General features: G+C 37.7%; 1 protein-coding gene across 1 annotated transcript in view; it reads right to left on the bottom strand.

Annotated features, from left to right (window-relative positions):
- Positions 1–24,904, bottom strand: part of TM9SF3 (transmembrane 9 superfamily member 3) — a 66,080-nt gene that overhangs the window by 28,949 nt on the left and 12,227 nt on the right. The window contains exons 3-7 of the mRNA XM_027062734.2: positions 15,743–15,865; positions 12,371–12,531; positions 11,059–11,136; positions 5,014–5,145; positions 3,298–3,464 (exon numbers count right to left, since the gene is read on the bottom strand). Of these exons, the coding sequence (XP_026918535.1) occupies positions 3,298–3,464; positions 5,014–5,145; positions 11,059–11,136; positions 12,371–12,531; positions 15,743–15,865 (661 nt within the window). The remainder of the gene's footprint in view (positions 1–3,297; positions 3,465–5,013; positions 5,146–11,058; positions 11,137–12,370; positions 12,532–15,742; positions 15,866–24,904) is intronic.

Genomic DNA, 24,904 nt, shown 5'->3' on the forward strand with positions numbered 1-24,904 from the left:
CCTGAAGCCTGCTTCCGATTCTGTCTCCCTCTCTCTCTGTTCCTCCCCTGCTTGTGCTGTCTCTCAAAAGTAAATAAATTTTTAAAAACATTAAAAATATTGTTTTCTTTAAAAAAGATCATGGGTCTCCGGGCACTTGGCTGGCTCACGACTCTGGATCTCAAGGTTATGAGTTCAAGACCCATGTTGGGTGTAGAGCTTACTTTAAAAAAAAAAAAAAGTAAACAGTCGTGGGTCTCAAAGTTTTTAAAATCAAAATTTGTTTTTTCAACAACTCAAACACTCTAAGTACAAACACTCTAAGTACTTTTTCCTTTCAGATTATCATTAAAAAATCTGGCCCATTCTCTGTTTGTAACTAGGTATGTGAAGGTTGACAAAGGCCTAGCAATACTGAAAACCAAAAGGCTGCTTTGGTCTAAGACCAGTCTATTACCAGTCAGAAGTTCTTAATGTTAGCAGAGAGGGTTCAAAAGGATTGCTCATGTGACTGAGGGTCCAAAATGCCTACCAGGGATTTAAGCTTGCAATCCCCAGAGACACTGCACTAAGTGAAGTGTAAGTATCAGTCATGGTTTTAAAAATCAGACAGACCCTTCATCTCTTCGTTCATAAATATTCTACGGGCATTCTCCACCCAAAATACACCGTTTTCATCTACACTGTAAAATATGCTGAGGTAGGGAATTGTCCTCTTTGTTCATCTCTCCAAGACTGGAGGGGGGAAACATCTAAGGAGCTGACTTACACTTGTCAACTCACCACTCTCCACCCACAGTTATAGAGCAGCTATTTTTCCAGACTTTTCTACAGGTTCTCAAACACTATGCCTTCTCAGGAGTTATATCACACTCATAGGCATCCACATTGATACTGATCCTCTATCTACCTAAATAGTTTTTCTTCTCTGATTGCTGTGGCCATCACCAACACAAAATAATTTTCACATGTTACATTATCTGCCTTTCATCTTTTAGAATCATTCCTACTCTGAAGTGATTCTTACAAATTTCATGTGCAAGGTTTTTCATTTTCTCACCACTTTATGCTTATTATAATCTCTATTTTCATTTCCATAGCACAGCAAATTAAGAGACAAGTTGTGGCAAAAGACATATCCTTATCCATATGTAGGTTCAAATCCCAGCTTACGAACATCCCTAACAATCGTTATGATCTCAGCCATGCTACTTAACCTCTCTGAACTTTACTTTTCTAATCTGTCGAATAGAGAATACCCCTTCAAAGGATGGATGTGAAAAGTAAAAAAGCACCTAAAGTATCAAGCACCTAATGGGACACCAATGTTAGTCACTTCGATATCAAAATAATACCACTTTAATACGAATTCTATAAAAAAAATACGAATCATATAATTAAGTATGTTCACTTCAAATTAGCACAATACAGGAAAAACATTAATAATGAAGAACAATGCATGACGTGCCTGTTAAGAAAGTTTCTTATTTCTAAAGTTGAAGGTCTATAAACAAAGAGTTTCTGCAGTAAAATGAATTGCCAAAATTGTAACCCTGACATCTGAGAAGGAACAATGCAAAAACTTGAATTCTAGGAGAGATTACCCACTCGAGACTGACTGTGCAGTGTCAATTCAGTCAGTGGGGATGAATTTAACCCAGTATTTGATGTAAAGCATGCCTTCTTGGCATTTTTGAAATGCTTTTCTTGTATTTGGGGTTTAATTCATCTGAAATACATTATATCCTAAAATATGAACTATAAGTCAGAACACTTAAGTTTAGGTTTTGAACAATTATTTTAAAGCTTATATGGTAAACAAATTGCAAAGGTTATATATTAAAGAAATATAACAGAAACTACAGAGAAACCACCTTGTTGATCAATATATTCACTTGAGTTTAACACGCATTTAGTACCTTCCACACATTTAAGTAGGTACTTTGACAATTCAAAGATAAATGAAGATCCAGTCCTTGCTCTCAAGGAGCTTAAGGTCTAGAGGAAGAAACAGTAATTTAGTATTATTAAATATTTAACATAAAACTAAAGAGCTATTCTTTCAGCAACAATTTATTGCTTGTCCACCAAATGCCAGGCATATATAAGAAAGAATGCATTATGTGGGGCGTCTGGGTGGCTCAGTCGGTTGAGTGACCGACTTCTGCTCAGGTCACGATCTCACGGTTTGTAAGTTTGAGCCCCGCACCGGGCTCTGTGCTGACAGCTGACAGCCTGGAGACTGCTTCTGATTCTGTGTGTCCCTCTCTCTCTGCCCCTCCCCCACTCATGCTCTGTCTCTGTCTCAGAAATAAACATTAAAAAAATAAAAAAAAAAAGAAAGAATGCATTATGAACTGAAATAGAGATAAAAGATCTAACTGGAAACAAGTGTCATTCTGATAAAGAACTTCATGGAAGAACGTCTGAAATGCCTAAATTTATAATCCCTGCGACCCAGGCTCAAAGTGTGTCTGCTTCACTCGTGGCTTTCTGAGCATAGGTTATAGGACCACTCAATAGGGATGTGAGATCTGTGTTAATTTTCTAATAATCCAAAGATCTCAAATCAAGAATTTCTTTTTTTTAATTTTTTTTTCAATATTTATTTATTTTTGAGAGACACAGAGACAGAGTGTGAACAGGGGAGGGGCAGAGAGAGAGGGGGACACAGAATCTAAAGCATCAAATCAAGAATTTCCTGCAACCAATTTTGTCCTCAAAGAAAAAAATGTACCAAAAACCATGTACAGGTAAGATAGATACACAATTATTTTTCTAACCTCATGTGCCTTTTCCACTGCTCTTTTTACTATTATTTATTATTTAATAGTTATATATTAAAATTAATACATTGAATAAACATTAAATATTTATTAAAGATTATTTATTATTTTTCTTCTGTTCTGTAGACAGTGTCCTAATTTGGAAGGTAAATACGAAGTACTAATTCAGAAACTAAAATTCCTGTGCTTTTTACAAAGATCTAATTGGATCTTCGGCTTTCAAAAAAAATGCCTATTCATTTTGCCAAACACCACTGGCTTATAAGTAACTCTGTTCATACCTCTAAATGGAACACAACGTTTATAACCAATGAAAATGTTCAGTAAGGTTAGTATGTTTAAGCATGTCACAGAAAAACATACTTATAGCTGAATATTATTATTCATTATTTATCTGCAGTAAGAACATTTATGCTATATTAAATTCTAAGATAATGGAAATAAGCAAATATTTAATTATAATTGACTTAAAATGGTCCAATGATTAACACTATTCAAGAACAAAAAAATAAAATTAAACACATGTACTTACTCTGTATATAAATCTTCTATCATTGCAACAATAATAACAATAAGAGACACGGCAAATATCTGACATCCAGAACCAATGAGAGAAGAAAAGATCAGTGGGTGACTTGATGGCCTAAATACGTCTCCATGTACCTGCTTCCATCCATACTCATCTCCTAGGTCTCTATCCTATATACACACATATGGAGAGAGAAAAGAAAAGCATTTGGAATAAAATTAAAATACATAAAGTAGGTGAAAAATTACAATTCCAGTTTTAAGTTCCCTCCTTCCAAACTTACAGCTATTTAAAGGGATTCAAAATATCGAGAAAAGACATTTCAAATTTAACATAATCACTGCAAGGGCTCCTGGTGACTCAGTCAGTTAAGCATCTGACTCTTGATTTCAGCTCAGGTCATGATCTCATGGTTCAAGAGATCTAGCACAGAGCCTGCTTGGGATTCTGTCTCTCCCTCTCTCTCTGCCCCTCCCCTACTTGAGCTCTCCCTCTCTCTCTTTCAAAATAAATAAACTTTAAAAAATAAAATAATCACTGCCTTAATAACTTATAATGTTAAAATATTATGGCATTTACTGAGGTTCAGGAAGGTGGCTCCCAGTTGTGTTCAGAGAATATCAAAAAATGGAAAAGAAAAGGTCTAGGAGCAAACACAAATGGTCAAAATGGGAGAAGAGCACACCGGCTCTCTGAACATTCTTATTCTTGTCATTTATATCATGCCTGTGGCTCATACATAATAAGGGGCCAGGTGGAGAATCAAACAGAAAACAAAGATTGAAACCAGTACTTAGATGCCCTAACAATGCAGAAATCTCTTTTATAGCCTGGAATCTAAGAAAATATATGAGGAAATATCAGTTAAATATTATCTGTTAAATATTAGTTAACTGCCTACAGCACTTTTGAAAAAGGATTCAATTTTTCCTTTTCAACCTGAGTAAAGAAGTATCTAAAACATTATTTCTTAAATATCAGTCCCTTAAGATAATCTGGCTTTTTGCCTGGGGGTGATCCTGGTCAGACATATCTAAAAAGCACCAAACACATAATACACATTAACATATTAATTCAGTTTTAACCTGTTTAACTCTTTTCCAAACTTATTTAATGATGGAATGTATCTACATAGCACAGCCATTAATATTTTACACAACACACTTTTGCTCATTTACAACATTGTATATACTATAGTAAAAGAATTTAGAAAGTGAACCTGCCCTCTGAACCTACTAAACCAAATGTAAATGAATCCTTTCGCCCACTCCCTGAATTTAATGCAGTATTTAACAGTATTAGAGAGATGTCAATACAGGTCTACAACTTCATAGCTACAATTCTGAAATCAAAAGCTCTGAAAACTGGAAGTCTGCTTCAGAGTTGGACACATTCTTATTTGGTGGCAAAACCTGGTGCCACCAGGTGCCACCATTCTTATTTGGTGGCAAAAACAGTGAAGAGGTTATTTGTACTGTATACTTATCTCACTTAAGGTGAACATTCAATGTTTTTCTGGAAAAAAAATTAATATATTTGATTATGGGGCATGTAATCAGAATATGTAAAAACAATATATTTGATTAGAGATCCCTCAGGAACTTTTACACCTTTCTAAAACCTGAAAATTCTGAATTCTGACACTCATGTGACTTACATGCCAACATTCAAAATAAGAGTTAAATTGTTTTTATAAATAAATGTAAAACGTTTGCTCACCATATCATCCATTTCTTCTTCTTTACTGTACCTGGCATAATCTTTTCTTAGAGTTCTCATTAAAATCATTGAAACTAAGCCCACCAAGAAGATAACCATCATGAAAGAGTTGAAAATTGAGAACCAATGAATCTAAAATAACAGAAAATAACACATTACTGACATGAATTATTGATCACAAAATTCATAGGCTACATGATGACAACAGCATGTTAGTGCAAAAAAAAAAAAAATAATCTTTTAAAACTTTTACATAAAAATCCAAACTTGAGACTCACTGGGGATGAGTATTCACTATGCAAAGAGATTGGGTTTCTTTACAGTAAACTTCAGATGCATTAAAAACATGATATTGTATACAGATTTTCACAATCAATTTTACTGTACGAAGTACAATCTGACCACACAGCATATGCTAGTTAGCATTACACAGAAAGAACACAGACTTTGGAGTCAAACAGGCCTCGGTTTTAACCCAGATTCTGCCGATTTTCTAGCTATGTGACCCCAGTTCTCTATATCAAAAAGGAAGCCAATAATACTATCCTGATTTGTATGGTTTAACAACATGTATAAGAAGTATGATACCATGTCTGGCACAGAGCGGCAAATATTCAAAAAATGTTAGTTCCCTTCCCTCTAACTGAGCAACAACGTGAAAACCTCCTTAGGACACCAAGACTGAACCATCACAGTTGGCTGCCCTGGATTTAGTCCGCCTTCCTGAATGTATGCTTCACTTGCTCCCAGTTCATCTTCTCCACCCCATCACCTTATCCACTCCCTTGTAACTCTGCTACCCGCGGGAGAGAGAACAACGAGATACCCCGTTGTGTCCCAATGTTCCCAAGACTCTTGACTTTTATTTCACCCACACATCTGTCACAGATTTATGTCCACACTCTGCTTTATAATCACAAGGCACCTCTGTATCTTTGAGTGCATCTCAGAACTCGAAGCATCTGACTTCAAATTCCTTTATATTTTAATTCCCATAAGTTCCTTAAGGATGGCTTCAAAATTTCACCTCTCTCACCAAGGCCCCCATTTCCTTTATTTTTCTGCATTTATCTTCCTAGCCTTTCACTCCTTCCATCAATTTCCTAGATGTTGCCTCCTCTTAAGTCAAGCCTTCCCCTAAGCTTTATACCTCTTTCATTCCTTGAGGTGTTTTTGAGGTGCTCTGTACTCTCTTCTTGCACCCCTAAATTTGCACCTTTCTCCACCATCAGCAATCTCCAAAAGTCCCTATCTATAATGCTATCTACTCCCTGGTGTGGTTATATGGCTCAAACAAGGTAATAAATGTAAAGAATATAGCTTAGTGCCTAGCTCATAGTAAAACACTGAAAAAATTGACAAGCTGCTATTTCTATTAATATCTTTTAAAGTGCTTGTTTGATCTTCTGTCCCCTCATTCTTCCCATCTTCTTCTTACCTCCCTCCTTTCAATGCCAATACTTTTCAAATGAGATGACACATACTACTTCTCCCCTCCCACCCGGCCTCCCCCAAATGATAGAATCTCACCATGTCCCACGAAATGTCTCTTACAGGCCTGCAATGAACTTTTAAACCGATTCAGCAGTCAATGAGCTGTCCACTCTCCCTGCCACATCGGACCTCTACTGCCAGTGCACCATCCTCCCTGACTGACTGCCCCTTCTCCTCTTTCATCTTCGGTGCGTGCTCCTCCCACCTTATGAACGTTTCCAGAAGCTCCAGTCTTGGTACTCTGCTGTGACTTCTTCAGACTCTCAGAACCTATAACTGGTGTTCCAATGATGATGGTTAACACCCTCACCCTCAACCCCAACCGGGACCCAAATATCTAGCCTTCTTCCTCATTCATGTTTCGCACTTGTACTAAACATCATCGTTTTTAGTTCAATGTCTTTCTGGAATTTCAGACTTAGACTGCCCTAAAGTAAACTCATAATCTTCTGCCTCACATATAACTTGCTTCTGATTTCTAACTGCTGCTAATGGTACTAACACTTGGCTTTGAAAGTTTAGAATTATCTCTGCCTCTTCCTTCTCCTTAATCCTTCCTAAGTAATAATTAGTAAGCTTTTGTTTTCCTTTGATATGTCTCTTGTATATTTATCCCTTCCTCTCCATTCCCATTCCATTACCTCACACCTGGAAGTAGCCCTAATGGTTTCCTAATTAGTCTTCTTTAATCATGGTCTCTGCCCTTCCTTCCAATCTATCCGAAAAAAGTTACCCGATCTTTCTGAAACATCATTTTCATATACCACTTCTCTATTTTAAAACTGATGGTGACATTCCCTATTTTCTCACATATCAAATCTAAACTATTTTCCCTAATATTCTGTACCCCTTGTAATATGGCTCCCTCACCTTCTCTAGCCAACCTTTCACTCCACTGCATCAGGCCTATCCTTCTTCAGCGACCCACAAGTACAGCACACTCGTGTCCACCTGTATCCTTCTCATAATTTCTTCTCACATAGGATCTACTTCTATCCACTTCTGTAAATTCTATCTACTGTTTAAAGCCCAACTCAAAAACCCTCCCTTCTATAAAACTTCTCATCTACATATCCCATTAGTCATAGATGTACTCCTGCTCTAAACTCCTACAGGTACATACACAGAATATTTAACATGAAGGATGTACTGTCTTGTACTTAGGACAGATTTTAACTTGGGCCAGTATGCTGAGTATGCGCACTAGGGTGAAGGGCAGCCTTGGCTCTGTTCCCCACCCTGACACTTCAGGCAAGTGACAAACTCTGTGGCTCTCCCTGAAGAACAGGAAACATAAAATCATTTTTTCCTCCATTTAATAATTTATTTATTGAATACCTACTAAAATTATAAAGGAAATAATGAATGTATTGTTTTGAAATAGGTGCAATAAAGGATTACATAAGATTTAACATAAAAGTATCATTCAAGATTTTTCAAAGGAGTCTGCAATTATAGGTTTCTCCAAAGATTTGATTTTGTTCCACCCTGAGAAATTAATGACCCAGAAAAGGACAAGAGAGAAAAATGATACAGATGTTTCATATCTTCTTTCAGTCAATTTACCAAATTTTTGAAAAGAAAAGAAGTTTTATATAGTTACTATTTAGTAGTAAGAAAAATACAACTAAAATGCAAAACTTTCAACAAAGCTCCCTGCTATTTTCTTATCTAAGATACAAATTTTAAACCAATACCTATTCAAATGTACTATCAGCCTGACATTTTATAATATTCTGATTCCAAAAACTACAAAATACTATTACGATTTTGAAATTATTGTAGCAAGAGAAATATTTCTTAAAAATAATAAAGAAACTAGGGGCACCTGGGTGGCCCAGTCGGTTAAGCATCTGACTCATGATCAGATCAGGTCATGATCCGATTGGCTCACATCATGATCTCACGGTTTCATGGGTTTGGGCCCTGCGTTGGGCTCTGTGCTGACAGCCTGCTTGGGACTCTCTCTCCCTCTTTCTCTCTGCCCCTCCCTAACTTGTGCTCTCACTTTCTCTCAAAATAAATAAGCATTAATAAATTAAAAAAAAACAAAACTAATAAGGAAACCAGATGTCACAAAGGGGTTACTATGAACGGCTGACTCCAGCACCTCCTAGTGTTGCTAACCCTAAAGCAGCACCCCAGGTTTGCCATAAATTTTATAACACTGGAGAGGAAGAACTAATTGTACCCCAGTACTACCACTTATTAAGCACCTGCTATGTGTCAAACACTGAACTAGGTACTTTATATGCACTATCAAATGGACTATCACAACTCTGCACACTATGACGATCCTTGCTTCATTATTAAGGAGACAGAGCTGAGGAACTGAGTAATGTGACCACAGTTATAGTGGGTGGCAGAGACAGAATGTGTATCCAGCTCGAGCTCTTAAGCCTGTGCTTGTAGTCACTGTCCTGGAAACAATCCCTGCTCTTACACAGTAGATCCTACCCCTCCCGCCTACTGAAGGAACATACCGCAGTAATTCTCCTCCCTCTTTGCTGCGCTGTTAGCTCTGCACTCACTGCTGAACACTTCCACGCATGGTTCTCTTTATCTCAAGAGAAAACCTCCGGACTCTATCCTTCCTACTACTACACCATTTCTTTGCTCCCTTTAGCTGCCAAACTTACAGTCTCCAAAACCTCTCCTCCATGCTCTCTTATACCAGCTCTGTTCAGATTTTGTCCCACTCCTATACCAAAACCGCTCTTTGTCAAGTTCACTGATGACTCCAAATGAATTCAACAGTCACTTTCACCTTACCTGACCCAGCAGCAACAATCCAGAACCAATCTCTCTATCCTCCATGATACACTTTCTTCATGTGGCTTCCAGAACACCACACAAGCTTTTTTTTCCTCCCTCCTCTATTGGTATCTCCTCAGAGCCCTGAGGGGCTTCTCCTACTCTTCCCCTAAGCTTTTCTTACTGCCCCCAGGACTCAGTCCTTGGCCCTCTTCTATTTATACATACTCTTCCTTGGTGATTGCATCCAATCTCACGACTCCTTCAAGGCTGTACTCAAATGTCCACATCAGAGGCTTACCCTGAGCACCATATTCAAACCACAACTAGCCTTGCCTGTGGCATTCTTGCTCACTGCTCTTTTTTGATGGACGTATCTTTGAACACACTATAGCCTTAACTTACCATGTTTATTACATGTCTCCCCCTACAAGAAGGGTAAACTCCAAGAGGGTGCAGATCTTTGACTTTCATTCTCTAATGTATTCCTCTTACTCACTACTGTGCTTGACACATAACAGGTGCTCAATTAATAACTGCTGAAAGGAGAAATATGCTACACCGCTCTACTAGTGAAAATGCCAAATGGCAACCTTTCCCCCAAGTCACCAGTACCCGATGGCACGAGAAACAAGGCAGGCTCAGGTGTTCCAGCAGGGAATGTTAGTTGAGAGCCCTCATATTTTCAGATATTATCTAAACGTTGAAGTTATTTGTGCCTCTACCTTCAAACATGTTCAGAACTACCTAAACACTATATCTGAAAAGAACACACCAGGAGTAGGGAAGTGGAAATTTTAGGTCCAGGAGTAGCATGCTAAATCATTCAGCAATGACTAAATCCCAAATAGCTTAATTTTTTCTCCTAGGACCCAGAGGAAGATTAGAAGTAGTGACAGGTTCTGGTGAAGTCTGGCAGCAATGATACAAATTTCAAACCACAAAAGCTTCGGAGCCATCTCAAACACAGATTACTAAGAAACTTCAGAATTCCAATCTAAAAGATCAGGTCAAAAGGCGTAAGCTGCAACTCAGGAAAAAAGTCAGAAGAATGGATACATCTCCTTATATCATGTTGTCCTTTCATCTCCATCCTTGAAGGAGGGAACCACTAAGATAAAAACTTTTTTCCTGTAAAAAACCAAAGCTACCACCTGTACAAAACCAGCCAACAATGCCACTGGACTAGACTTACAATCTGAGCTCCATCTTGTATGTACTGGTGGGGGATGAGGGGCATTTCTTCCCATTCTTGATGTTTCTTTTTGTGTGGAAAGATTTCCATCAGCAAATGGTCTTTGGTCTTACTCCACTCTCATCCCTTCCTTCCTTTCCTAAAGGATACACACATTCTGCTCTGTTTCTCCACATTTAAGTTTCCTAAGGGCAGGTGCCCATATGCAGAAACTTGCAATAGTCCAGCACTAAGTGGGAGAAGTCGGTCTAATTCTGAATTTCAATATTAAGAAGGCCACCTGTCCAAAGACAGAAGTCACATTTTCCAATATTAGCCTCATTAATAATAAAAGTGATATCCTGGCTTTTGGTATGTTGTATCCTTCCCTGGGGTTACTCAAAATCAGTTTAAAGCACAGGCATGATGAAGAGGGTTTTTGACTGCTTCCCTTCAACTCTCTATCACCCTAGGACTCTAAGCTCACCTGTGAAATCACCACTAGCCCAATGTTTGAACTCCATGGCCTTAGCACAGTGCCTTGCATATGGCAGATGCTCACTAATGTTTGTTAAACTGACTGAAACACATAATGAATGTCTTAAAAGATACAATTTACCTACCCTGTGTTGAAAAAAGGATGGATCAAGATATTTGTCAAATCGATCCTCAAATTTTACATCTGACTTTTTCCACTTGACCTGAAAAAAATTTTTTCACACGAAAATAAAGGCCAGTAAACAAATTAACAAGAAGCTAACAAAATTCTGAGCACAATTAGGGAAGATTTACATAATTGGAATAGGAAACTAGAGAAATGGTGGAAAGTTACTGCCAATTTGAGAAGCTGAAACACGTATGATAAAAAACCAACTTTCCTCTCTGTGTATTAAAACTTCCAACTTTACCTAGAGGGATCATTTCAGTTTTCAAGGACATTAATGTAAGTATTTGCTACTTATATACTCTGACCTGATAAATTGATAAGAACTGAATCAAGGGGTCCCTGGGTGGCTTAGTCAGTTGAGCATCCGACTTCAGCTCGGGTCATGATCTCACAGTTCGCGAGTTCAAGCCCCGTGTCAGGCTCTGTGCTGACAGCTCGGAGCCTGGAGCCTGCTTCAGATTCTGTGTCTCCCTCTCTCTCTCCCCCTCTCCCACTTGCTCGCGCACTCTCTCTCTAAGATAAATGTTAAAAAGAAGAACTGAACTAATTAGACCAATTAAAATAAGAATCCACCCATCTTTGACATTAGACTGCATTAGTTTTATTACAATTATCAAACTTCTTTATAAGTTCAGTTCCCAGAAATATCATTTGTACTAAGTACATATGCATAAGCTTAAAAAACTTAAAAACTGGCTACTACCAATGGACTCATTCCAGTTATCAGGGAAAAAAACTGGCAAAGAGAGAGGCTACCTACATCAGATTTTTCTTCTTTCCACTATTTTTAATCCTAATGGAACAGAATTAACTTGACAGTTGCAAAGGGCTCTGACAAGCTCTTACTCTGCAGGAGTATCTTATTCCAACTGATAAAGCAAAACATGGTAAACTATACCCATCCAGCAATTTTCAATACAGCATCATCTCTATCTGCAACAGTAAAAAGGAAAGAGAAACAACAAAGCATACTACAATCTAAAAATGTAACCATGAGAATACATGGCTGGGTTAGCTATAACTGCTCAGTTATAATGGTAAACTTTGCCATAGCCAATGAGAAGTCCTGCATATGCGTACCTCTATCTAATACAGACCTGAGGCAAATCTTCTCCCTGCTTGTAGGAGGCTTACTTACATGCATTAAGGAAACAGTCTTAATAATATTCTGTTGCACCCTACTTTCATTTACTAAAGTAGTAAAACACACTTTACTGTTGCTATCAGGTCACAAACACTCATTAATGTATAATTATTTTAATACTTACTGAATATGACATCTGGATTTTAGTATTGGGAACAAGTTTCACCTTTCCTTCACTAGTTAGATTAACATCAACAATTCGATTTCCATTAAAACCTATTTCAAGTTTTTTGTAGGTCCAAAGATAGTAATCTTCTCCATTTTCATCTGCTTCACCAACAATACCTACAAAAGAAATAATACTTTATACAAGGTAATCACTTAATATTTAAAATATATTAGAGGCTAAAAGCTCATAAAAAAAGTTCTTATAAACAAACAATATTTGAGGAATATTACCATTATTCCTCATGGTTAGAAAAAGGCAAAAGTATAGGCTGGAATTCTACTCTTTGTTAACTACTTGGCAAACATAAACCATAGCCACACCATGAACAGTTCAGCATAACCTGTCACTACTGATACTCAAAGTCCATGCTTTGTCATGAGTATCACCTTCATTGTAATAATTATCACCTTATATGTATATACTTCCTAACACCTGAAAATTTCAGGGAAGTACTATGTCATCATCTGGCACAGTCATCCAGTTAGTAGTGGCCAAACTAAAATTAAGTTTCAGTTCCCCAGAGGCCCAATCCAGTACTTTCTCTAATAACCTACACATTCCTAAATAAGCTTCACATAGGCATTTATGGGTACCAAAACTTAAAATGTCTCTTCTTTATGTTTCAAGCACTGGCCCCATCCCTGGGAAAACATCAAAATGAAGAGTGTTGAAGATAAATGTTAATGAGGCACAGTTTAAAATGATCATTCTGATCACAATTTCAGATACTGGAGGAAGACCCGAACACTGTCAGGGCAATAGATGGTAGCTAGGGATCTCTCTCGTGTGCCCTCATACTGTCAGCTATTTATCTAACGTTCCCTACCAAAACCTATATACTTCCCAAGAACCTTATACTCTAAAAGTGACTCCTTTCCTCTATGGTTAATGCATCTCATTAAAGTAGTAGGGGAAAAAAAGATCCTTTCTTATTAAGGAGTATTTGCTTATTAACCAAAGTTGTTCTCTCAAATTGATACAAATTCAAGGAATATAGTTTCATTGTATTTGGGGTTGCAGAGGGATAATGAAATCCTTCTAATAATTAGTTTCATCAAGGTTTATTTACCTACGTACTCTGAAAACTCTGGGGTAGAGACAATTACACCAAATAAGCTATTCTCTGAGGGTTGTTTTTTTTTTTGTTTTTTGTTTTTTTTGAGAGAGAGAGAGAGAGAGAGAATGTGAGTCGGGGACAGGGGCAGAGGGGGAGAGAGGGGGAGAGAGAGGGGGAGAGAGGGGGAGAGAGAGGGGGAGAGAGAGGGGGAGAGAGAGGGGGAGAGAGAGGGGGAGAGAGAGGGGGGGAGAGGGGGGGGAGAGAGAGGGGGAGAGAGAGGGGGAGAGAGAGGGGGAGAGAGAGGGGGAGAGAGAGAGAATGAATCTCAAGCAGGCTCCACGCTCAGTGCAGAGCCCAACATGGGACTCAATCCCACAACCCTGGGATCAAGACCTGAGCCGAAATCAAGAGTCAGGCACTCAACCGACCTGGGTTGAACCACTCAGGCACCTCTCTCTAAGGGGCTTTAAAAAAAGATTGTGAAATACTTACCCCAAGAAAAAGCTAAATAAGAATTTTTTTCTGACAAGAATTTTTGTAGTTCAGACATTCTAGGACACCCAAACGTATCTTTCCTAAACACGACAGACCCTGGAATCCCAGGGCTAAAAAAGATCTATTTTAACAGGAAAGCACAATTGCCATGTTGCTAAGGAAATCCACAGAAATGACCAAAAAAAAACTATGGTCATAAAAGAAACCCAAAAGCAATGGAAAAAGAACAGGAGAGGAACTTGCTCTCCCACCAAAAACAGAGGAAACCCTGACTAACGGGTTCTTCTGAACTACAGGCTCACAAATCTTGAGGAGCGACTATTCAGCACATCTTCCTGCTACCCTCAGAGCTGATCACAGAAATGTCTGTGTTAATGTTAACGCTAATATAGTCATTAATATGAAATGCTTACTATTTATACCTAATTAACATGCAACAGAGTAGCAATGATGCATACAATTACATCTTGAGATTGACTTTCTTACAAATTTCATCTTAGAACCACGTTAGAGTCTGGTCTGATATGTTCAGTATTTCAGTTTGCTGCTCAAGAATATAGTGGTCTGCCAACAAATTAAAGAATCAGAATGTTTATTATATATAAGAACAGGTGTCCAAAGGGGGGAAAAAAACCCACCAAGAGAATAATATGATCAAACATGCTGGTTATCATAGCATAATGATTGAATTTCATCATATTCTTAACAAGTTCACCACCTTCACGTAGCTCAACCAGCTATGGGACTCTCCCCACCTCGTCAGTAGCATACATATCTGGCAGAGCTCTGTGCCTTGCATGCTGTCACTCATATGAGACACAAAGGGACACAGAGCAGCTGTGGTCCCCAAATGCCCTGCCAATTGCAGTAAGTACTCAACTACTCTTTCGAATAGTCACTTCCCACCCTCTTTAGAATATTCACTTACTTTATACTGACTTGCAATACTAACTCATTTCAACAGTACATAGATGTGAATTCCTTTACCTAATACTGATGTTCTCCTGCAAAGCTGCATGTCAATATATCCTTCAAAGAAAAAAACCAACTAAAATAATCTAATCAAGTCCAGCACAAGCAGAGTTTGGATTTTGTATAGGTTTATATTAACTATCCATCAATACAGAAAAATAAGAGCTAAAAACACTAAAATGTTTTTAGGGGTGCCTGGTTGGTTCAGGCAGTAGAGACATGACTCACGATCTCAGCGCTGTAAGTTCAAACAGGGTGTAGAGATTACTTAAAAATAAAAATCTTAAAAAAAAAATGAAAAAAATTTTAAACATACAGTGTTAGGAATCTGCAAAACAAGTCGCTCAGGAGACTGTCTTATCTAAAACCATACTACCACAGTTCCACATGAGAGAAAGCCCAAATATAACTTCAAAATCCTATTTAGTTCCTTTGATTATATATGACAGAATAAGTGAAAATAAGATATACAAAAATGGGGGAAGGGAAGATACTTCAGATTGTTCAAAATGCCTTTTAATTCCTTAAATCTGAAAAGTTATACTATATAAAAGTTGTATTTTGAGGGAATACCATATAAGGTTTGGCAACGTTAAAACCCCTTCAAGCAACAGGGATCATAAAGAGTCAAAAACTGTATGATCAACAAGGGATCATAAAATTGATGTTAAAATAATTCCGTGGAAAATAGTGAAAACTCATTTACTGATTCAGTGTACAATCAATCACCTTAAGAGTCATTACATAAGTCATGCTTATTATGCAAGTATGCCCAAACTTTAAATGGAACATATAATACCTACCCCATATTGGTAAGTCATCTATGTACATCTGGTACCAGTAGTGATTTTTAATAGCATACACAAATGCATCTCTCTTTTCTTTATCTAAGTCAATTTCACAGTAAGTGGCTGGCATCACATCATCTGCATAAAATAAAAATTGTGAATTAGCACACTGGTTTGCAAAATAGAGGAAAAATTACACAAGAAAAAGCCAACATTTCCTTAAGTTAAAATTTGTATTCATAACAGTTGAATTTGGATGATAATTATAGGAGGATTCATTCAGTTGATAATTCTTTCCTTTTTAATGAATGTTTTAAGATTTTTCAAAATAAAAGAATTTAACCATCTTTATTTTCAAAGACTATCTAATTACACAAAGAAATTTTCCCTTGTATAAAGAAAATTATACAAGAACATTTACAAAATAATTTTAAAATGAATACTTTGCTTTTAAAAACAAAAATAAAAAAGCTTACAATACACAGGAAAGTTCTCATTTAATGTACATAAAAACCCAAAAATATGATCCTAAATAGAACAACTTCTAGCTGTAAGATCTCTGAGATAAATATTCATTTTAACATTCTTGGAAATGCAAGTCACTGGAGGCCATAGATTCTATGAGGAATTCTAGAGACTCTTCATAATTAGAAAGATTAAAATACAACCTCCAACTAGCAGGTGTCACTGTTTATTAATTACCCAAAGGTCCCATAGAGATGAGTCATTTCCACTTGAATGCTTTAAAAAATACTGCTACCACAATACTGTTCAGATGGTCTCTAACCTATAAACCTTTCAAAAATGTGCTTTCAAAATGGGCTTATAAATAAGTGCTAGGGATACAACGTACAACGTGATGACTATAGCTAACACTGCTGTATGACATAGGAAGGTCTTTAAGAGAGTAAATCCTAAAAGTTCTCATCACAAGAAGAAAATTTTTTTCTTTCTTCTTTTCTTTTTATCTATGTGAGAATATGGATGTTAGCCCAACTTATTTGTGGTAATCATTTCACAATATGTGCGAATCAAACAATCATGCTTGTATGCCTTAAACTTCTACAGTGATATATGCCGCTATTTCTCAATAAACTGGAAAAGATGTGCTTATGGTCATTAGTTTCTAAACAAAATAAGACCAAACCCAAAAAACCTGCAAACACTCTAGATGTCCACTTAAATGATTAAATTGTTTTTGTAGATTACTTAGGCAATTAGAATAAATGATAAATCCTAACAACGACAACAACAACAACAAGAAAGCACAGTTGTTTAAGGTCTCCTGTATTATATTATTGGTTATTTTAAACTTGAAATGCAATTCCCCCCAAGAAACAATGTTAAATTTCTTAAATCTTGATTAAAACTTCTTAAACATAAATTGCAGCTGAACCATGATTAATAGCCAGCTATATTATTTCCACGAGAAACAGCAATCTGAGTTATGACACTAGCAACATGTCTTCCCAATCCTCAACAAGAAAGAACAGCTTTCCCTTACTAGAGCTCAGTCCAGAGTGGGTACCCCAAAACCATAACACCAAGACGGCAGGAAACACTGAAGTCCATGAAAGACAGATAGGGAAATACTCTCACTCCCAAAGTAGAAGAAGAAAATTGCTGTCGCCTCCAACAATGGCTCCCACACAGACTTCCCTTCCACCAAGGCCCTTTCAGGCAGCAAGGAATTTAGGATTTTCATAATGGCAAAAACTGAGACAGAGCAGAGAAGGGCGGGAGGGTTACGACACGAGATTGCTAGAAAGGGTTCCTACAGCAGGAACTAGAAGAACTGGTAGCAAGAGGTCTCCAGATTTCCAGAGTGTGATAATGCACAAAGGGCAGCAGGAGACTACCGCAATGAGGGGAGAAAGAACCACAGGAAGGTCCAGGCTTGGGCAGCAGCAAACAGCTGTGAGAGACCTCACAGCAAATACTGCAAAGCCACCAAATTCCTTGCTGTTAAAATCAGACATTCACAGATAATCTCCATTAACAGTGTGGAGGTCTTACACACGAAGTTCTGAGATATACAAAATGGCATTTACCTGCATAAAGCTTTTAGGATTCCTCACAGTCTGAACTTCAGTTCAATTCTCTCTTGCCCAACTATCTATCATCTTCTCACCCTATACTCTAGCCAAATCCAACTACCTGCAGTTTGCACACATCTTGTGCTCTCTTGGCCTCTGGACTTTCTGGCCTATGTTGGAAAGTCTACTACAAATGTCTATCCTAAAATTTTTCCCATCTCCTACCCTCTCCTCTGTAGAGTAATCCTGAATTCCCCACCCCTCACACCTCTCAAATACCAGAGCCCACCCCTTTCTGTGAAGTTCCATGGCTTTCTCCCCATACCTCCCTATGACACCTAAGCCTATACCACTTACAACCTCATACCAGTATCTTACCTCCTCAAAAAGACCGTCAGGCCTTGAGAGCTATGTGTATACTGATGATATCCTTTTTATCCCCACCTATGCCTGTTTGAGTACTCTACACAGAACAGGCACTAAACAAACAAACAGAACATTTTAGCAAATTTTAAGAGCATGCTTTTACATTTATTCAGCAAAGGAAAACATGAAGTATATGACAGTACGCACATATACACTCATTTGTGTATGATTAGTGTGCGTGTGTGTGTGTAAGGAGAAAAATGCCAATATAAACAAATGAAGTTTTTGAGTGGAGTATCTCAGAATGATTCACAAAGAGGTCTTGAAGAGTATCTTTCACTGATGTAAAATCTAGTACAGAAACGGGTCAAAGGGAAAACCTATCTTTATCGTGGGCTATAAAAAGGACCATGTGAGGTCATATTTTAATGAAATTCCTCTTGCAGACACGTGGGCAAATACAAACATCGCAAATAATTGAAAAGTCTGGTTGCTCAGCTAAAACAGCACTTCTCTCAGGAGGGAGCCGCTTTGAAAATAACTAATGTAAAGTGTCTAAATATGCCAAATCATTGTTCAGCATTTAATTGGAAAACAATTCTGAAAAATCTATCACCGTAAGTCACTACTGTAAAATTATAAAAGGACATACCTTTTTCAGATGAAATACACACCTATGAATTCTGAAGAGGAGCCAATTAAGATTTCACCAATGTAAACACACATTATATGGCAGGGGTGGGGGGAACAAAAGCAAAGTTATAAAGTGGTAATGTTAATACTGACTTTTCAAGCAGACAGCACGGGTAGATTCTGGAAACTACATACCAGTATATCTGTCATCAATTCACAACAACACCCCAAACTAATAACTGAATGGACAATGCAAACATTGCCAAAAGAATATGGAAACATTTGAGTTCTCTAGGAACCTATCATGCCTAGCTTTATTAGCTTTCTCTTTTGATACCATTACTTAACTGGAAATCACAAATGCTCTAACTCAAATTCAGCAGCACTTAGCAGTTTTTCATGAAGTCACCACAGACAAATTTATAGACAGAAACTTGAGTTTTAGTCTGGGTTCTACTATTGACTAGCTATGTGAATAAAAACCAGTCATTCAACCTTTGCAAACCTCAGATCCCTCACCGGTAAGACAGAGATAACATCTATGCTATCTCTTTTCCAGAGTTGTTTTAAGAATTAAAAGTGTCAATATATTCACAGTGTTTCCTTGGGCCACATATCCATTTGAGAATCCAATGAAAGTGGTGTCTCCCTTGTCCCCCCAAAATGCACATTCACACAAAACTAAATGTACAATTTCAGAAAACCCATGGACCCCAGAAGCCAGAGTTTCTGGTTCAACTATGTACACCCAGAGCCTATTGTAGTGCTGGAAAGCACTAAACACTCAAAATCTGCTGAATGAAGAAAAAAAAAGATCTGGAAAAACTGGTATAGTCACAGTTAATCAATATATATATTGAAAGCATTATATTATATATTAAAGCATATATATATTAAAAGTATTGATTAACTGACCAAACTATCTGGAATATAAACTGTACAATTTTTTCCTAGGTGACTAATTGGCAACATATACCAAGATTTGCCTCTGGGGCTCCTGGGTAGCTCAATCAGTTGAGCATCAGACTCTTGATTTCAGCTCAGGTCATAATCCTGGGTCATGAGATTGAGACCCTTATGTTAGGCTCCGCACTGAGCATGGAGCCTGCTTCAGATTCTCTCTCTTCCCCCTCTCTGCCCCTCTCCCCTTCTTATATGATCTCTCTCTCTAAAACAAAAACAGAGAGAGAGAGAGAGAGAGAGAGAGAGAGAGAGAGAAAGGCCTTAAAAATGTTTATATCCTTTGATTCAGTAATTCTAAGAATTTACCTTAATAAAAGATTCAGAGATGCATTAAAATACTTAAGTGCTAGGGTAGCCAAATGCATTATTATTTCTAATAGAAAAAAAATCAAAAAAAGCAAGGAGGGGGGTCACCTGGATGGCTCAGTTGTTAGAGTGTCTTTCACTCAGGTCATGATCTAGCAGTTCGTGAATTTGAGCCCTATATCAGGCTCATTGCTGTCAGCACAGAGCCTACTTTGGATCTTCTGTCTCCCTCTCTCTCTGCCCCTTCCCCACTTGTGCTCTCTCAAAAATAAAACATTAAAAAAAAAAAAAAAAGCAAGCAAGGAAGAAAGAAAACAGAAAGGAAGGGAGGAAGAGAAGTAAAGGAAAAAAAGAAAGAAAACAATCAGAATACCTTATCATCGGGAAATGGGAAAATTACAATATCCAAGTTATAGAATACAACATAAACACATTTTTAAAAAAGTAATTAACAGGGGCACCTGGGTGGCTCAGTTAGTTAAGCATCTGACTCTTGATCTCGGCTCAGGTCATGATCTCATAGTTCATGAGACTGAGCCCCAGGTCAGGCTCTGCACTGACTGTGTGGAACCTGCTTGAGATGCTCTCTCTGTGCCCCTCCCCACTCACTTTTTTTTTTTCTCTCTCTCTCTCAAAATAAATATTAAAAAAAAGAAAAAAAAGAAGAGTAAAAACTATACATAACTTATTAACAGTAAGTTAAAAATATTATGTATCTGACACATAATAAACACTATATGTTACACAATTTTTTGAAATCATATATATAACAGGAACCCAATTTTTTAAAATTCTAAATAATGTGGGTGAATGCAAAGAAAGAAGGATGGAAGAAAATGTTAATGATAATTATATCCAGGTGATTTTTTATTTGCTTCTTTATATTTCTCTGTAGTTTCTAAATTTTGTACACCAATCCTATATCATTGTCAAAATCAGAAAAAAATATATACACATACATTCTTTTGAAAAAAAAAAAAAGATATCAATCTGGAGTAGAACAATGTTATCAATGGTTTGAACAAGAACTTATAAAAAGCCCAGGCTATTCAAATTTGCAGTCAGCACAAGGTTTAAGGAATTGCTAACACCAGAATTCAAAACACCTAAATACAAGATTCAGTACAAGATTCAAATTATTTGGTCTGGCTAAAACACTCTGGTTGAAACCAAAAGGACAAAATACGGCATTAAGTTCCCAGACTTCCAATTAAACAAGGCAGATTAACCACAAGTATGTGTCCTTTCCCTCCTGAAACTCCATTAAAATGTCAATAAAGGAATAAAAAGGATGTAGGTACACAAGGACAAAAAGAGGACAGTAAGATTCCAAAGCATTTTTGGAACACTGAAAATTAACAGAAGATGGTAAATGACTAACAAAGCAGAAGAAACCATAACAGAAGAAAGGGGGTTGGTGTCACAGAACACAAGAGACACTTGAGATTCTCAGGACTTGAAAGGCACCACACACGTCAAAAATTAGGGGACAGGATCTAGGGCTGAACACATAGAGGAACTGTATAAAAATATGTTTATGGAAGGCTTAGATGCCCAAGTTCCCTTTTCCACTCACCACAAAGCTAGATGAATAACCTCAATCCCCCCCTCCAGTAGACCAGAGGCACCTTGCCCTAGAGAACTCCAAAAAAAGGCTGCACAATTAGGGAGAGTAGAATCCAGGGACTGAAAACAGGGTGGGGGGATTAACTTAAGTAAAAATCTTTAGGCAGAATGAAAGGACCTGCCACTTTTCCAGACTTTTCCCCAGTCTTTGGCAATCAGGCCCTTACCACCCAGACAGGTATCTGGAAGGACATACTGCACTGTGGTTAAAAGCTCAAACTCTAGCCATGCGCTCCCTAGGTTCAAATCCTTACCCTGCCACTTTGCATCTGTGAACCCTTGGACAAGTTACCCAACCTCTGGGCCCCAACCTCCTCATCTGAAAAACAAGGATATACACCTCATAACATTGAGGATGAAAACTGTCAAGACTGAGAATCACTGAATTAGAAATACATAAGACTCAGAGTAGCCTTTGGCATTTCCCTTTATCTGTAGTTCTCTTATCATTTCACTCTAGAGAAGCAAAAGAAATACTTATATTTCTTTTATAATTTCATCCCTCTGTTAAGTTGGGATATTCAAGAAAAAGAAAATTCAAAAGAAGATCAATAAAACAAATGGGAGGAAAGAATCCTCTAGAAGCCATCAATTTTTCAACAATATCCTTCATTATGCTGTAAGAATTCTCAAATGAGGGAGAAGGGGAGTGGACAGTGACCTCCCCTGGTTAGGAATTACTATTCCAGATCATCTAAAGATCATAGTAGAACCAATTATCATAAAGAACAGATAGGCACAGGGTGCTATCTGAGCCTGGGTGGCTCAGTCCGTTAAGCGTCCGACTTTGGCTCAGGTCATGATCTCACAGCTTGTGGGTTTGAGCCCCACGTCCGGCTCTGTGCTGACAGCTCAGAGACTAGAGCCTGCTTCAGATTCTATGTCTCCCTTTCTCTCTACACCTCCCCCACTCTCACTCTGTCTCTCTCTCAAAAATAAACATTTAAAACAATTTATTTTAAAAGAACAGATAGGGAGTGCCTGGGTGGCTCAGTTAAGCATCTGACTCTTGATTTTGGCTCAAGTCATGGTCTCATAATTCGTGAGATCAAACCCGACGTCAGGCTCTGCACTAATAGCACAGAGCCTGCTTGGGATTCTCTCTCTCCTATCTGCCCCTCCCCCACTCACAAGTGCGCTCTCTCTCTCTCTCTCTCTCTCTCAAAATAAATAAACTTAAAAAAAAAAAAGAGCTTACAATGTCTTAATAGCTAAGGATGCAAGAGTGAACAAGAATGCCACTGTCCCTGCCCTAGCAGAACTAACTAAACTACTTAGCAAGCTAGTACAATAGCTTGAGGATAATCAATAAACTAATTTAACATTTCATTAACATAATTTATAACATAAATAACATAAACATAACATTTCATAATTGCTAATACAAAATTAAGTTGGAACTACAGACCCACACTATGTGTGATTAGTATTCCTATCAATGGCCATTTTAAAAATGTAAACTATGTATCAGGAACTTTGATAAATGCTCTACACAAACTACCTCATTTAAATCAAACAATTCTGTCAAGTAGATATCATTTCCTTCATTTCACAGACGAGGAAAATGAGATTCAAAGTGTAAGAATAACTTGTCCATGACTAAACAGGTAGGCAGAGGTGGCACTGGGATGCATCAAGTCTCTCTGACTCTAAAGCACATGTTTTCTCTATTCTGCAATGGCAGGGTTCCAAGAGGTAGCCTCTAAAATCATAGGGTAGGGACGCCTGGGTGGCGCAGTCGGTTAAGCGTCCGACTTCAGCCAGGTCACAATCTCGCGGTCCGTGAGTTCGAGCCCCGCGTCAGGCTCTGGGCTGATGGCTCGGAGCCTGGAGCCAGTTTCCGATTCTGTGTCTCCCTCTCTCTCTGCCCCTCCCCCGTTCATGCTCTGTCTCTCTCTGTCCCAAAAATAAATAAAAACGTTGAAAAAAAAAATTAAAAAAAAAATTAAAAAAATAAATAAAATCATAGGGTAATGCATTCAGGCCTGGTTCAAAGATACCCAACTTAATTCTGCCCTTCTATTTTTAATCTTATTTAAATGTTCTTGGTTTAGTATTTTGTCTAATGGTAGTATATAACATTATTAGGAGGAAAAAAAAAGCTGTACATAAAATCTCAAGTGAGAGGCATCCTACATTAGACTTAAGACTGTCACTCGTTCCCTAAAGGTCAATTTAGTGACCTTTATGAGATAATACCAATTCATTTAACCTGGCAGAATCTACTAAATTTTAAAAAAGGCATGTATATTTATCTGTGTGTGCATGTGTGTGTGTGTGTGTGTGTGTGTGTGTGTGTGTATATATATATATATATATATATATATATACAGTATTTTCTAGTTTTGAAATATTTCCAAAACTTTATGTTCTTATTTGAATACGCCTTTAGAAGAACCTTTAAAAATCGAATACTTGAGAGATGAAAAGATTAACAATATAAATGTTTCTATAATTCACATAGGGACAGAAGGCTCGAGTTTCCGTGGCATTATTAGTATGCCATGATACGCCTTGGGCAAATCATTTCATCTCTGGGCTTCACTAAGGGGAAATCAGATGACAATCTCTAAGGCGCATCCAACCTTTAAAATTCTGTGACACCATAAATAACAACCAGGAAACCTAGTAAAACATTTCTCAAAGCATGATCAACTATGTCTTTGAACAGGGCAAGCAAAAGAGAAATCTAATCAGCATTTACTTTTTCATTGGGACCACTTAATTTAGCAGCTCCCTTAGCAGCACATCCGCCTGCGTTGGAGGTGCAGAGCTGAGAAGACTCCAAGGAACCGCCAACTCTCCGGGAATAACACCTGGCCAATCCTTGTGCTTTTCATCAAAAGGTGCTTAGTCGGAAAGGAAAATAAAGCCCACTTTTACAGCCCACGAAAACGTTCCCCTCTATCTAAACAATCTACCCATTTCAGCCTCAAGGAACGAATAAAAGAGGACAAGTGAAAATAGCTGAAAGATTACTCTTCTTTAGTAAACAGGGTGAGGACTTCAAAAAGTGATCAAATATGTCCACGGCAACAAAGCAGGACTCAGAGTTTTTTTGCCTATTCTCTCTCTCTGGTTCCTCCTTGGTACACTAGAAATGTGCACCAAATATGTAAAAGAAGAAAGTTATGTGAATAAATGTAGGATTGATGTTCTCAAAGATCCCACATGCCAGTCCAAGTTTTCTCCTTACTTGTAATTAAGTAGTTAAGTTGCCTGATTAAATTAAAACTCAAGCCTTAGG

This window comes from Acinonyx jubatus, chromosome D2, assembly GCF_027475565.1.
Source record: "Acinonyx jubatus isolate Ajub_Pintada_27869175 chromosome D2, VMU_Ajub_asm_v1.0, whole genome shotgun sequence".
NCBI lineage: Eukaryota > Metazoa > Chordata > Mammalia > Carnivora > Felidae > Acinonyx > Acinonyx jubatus.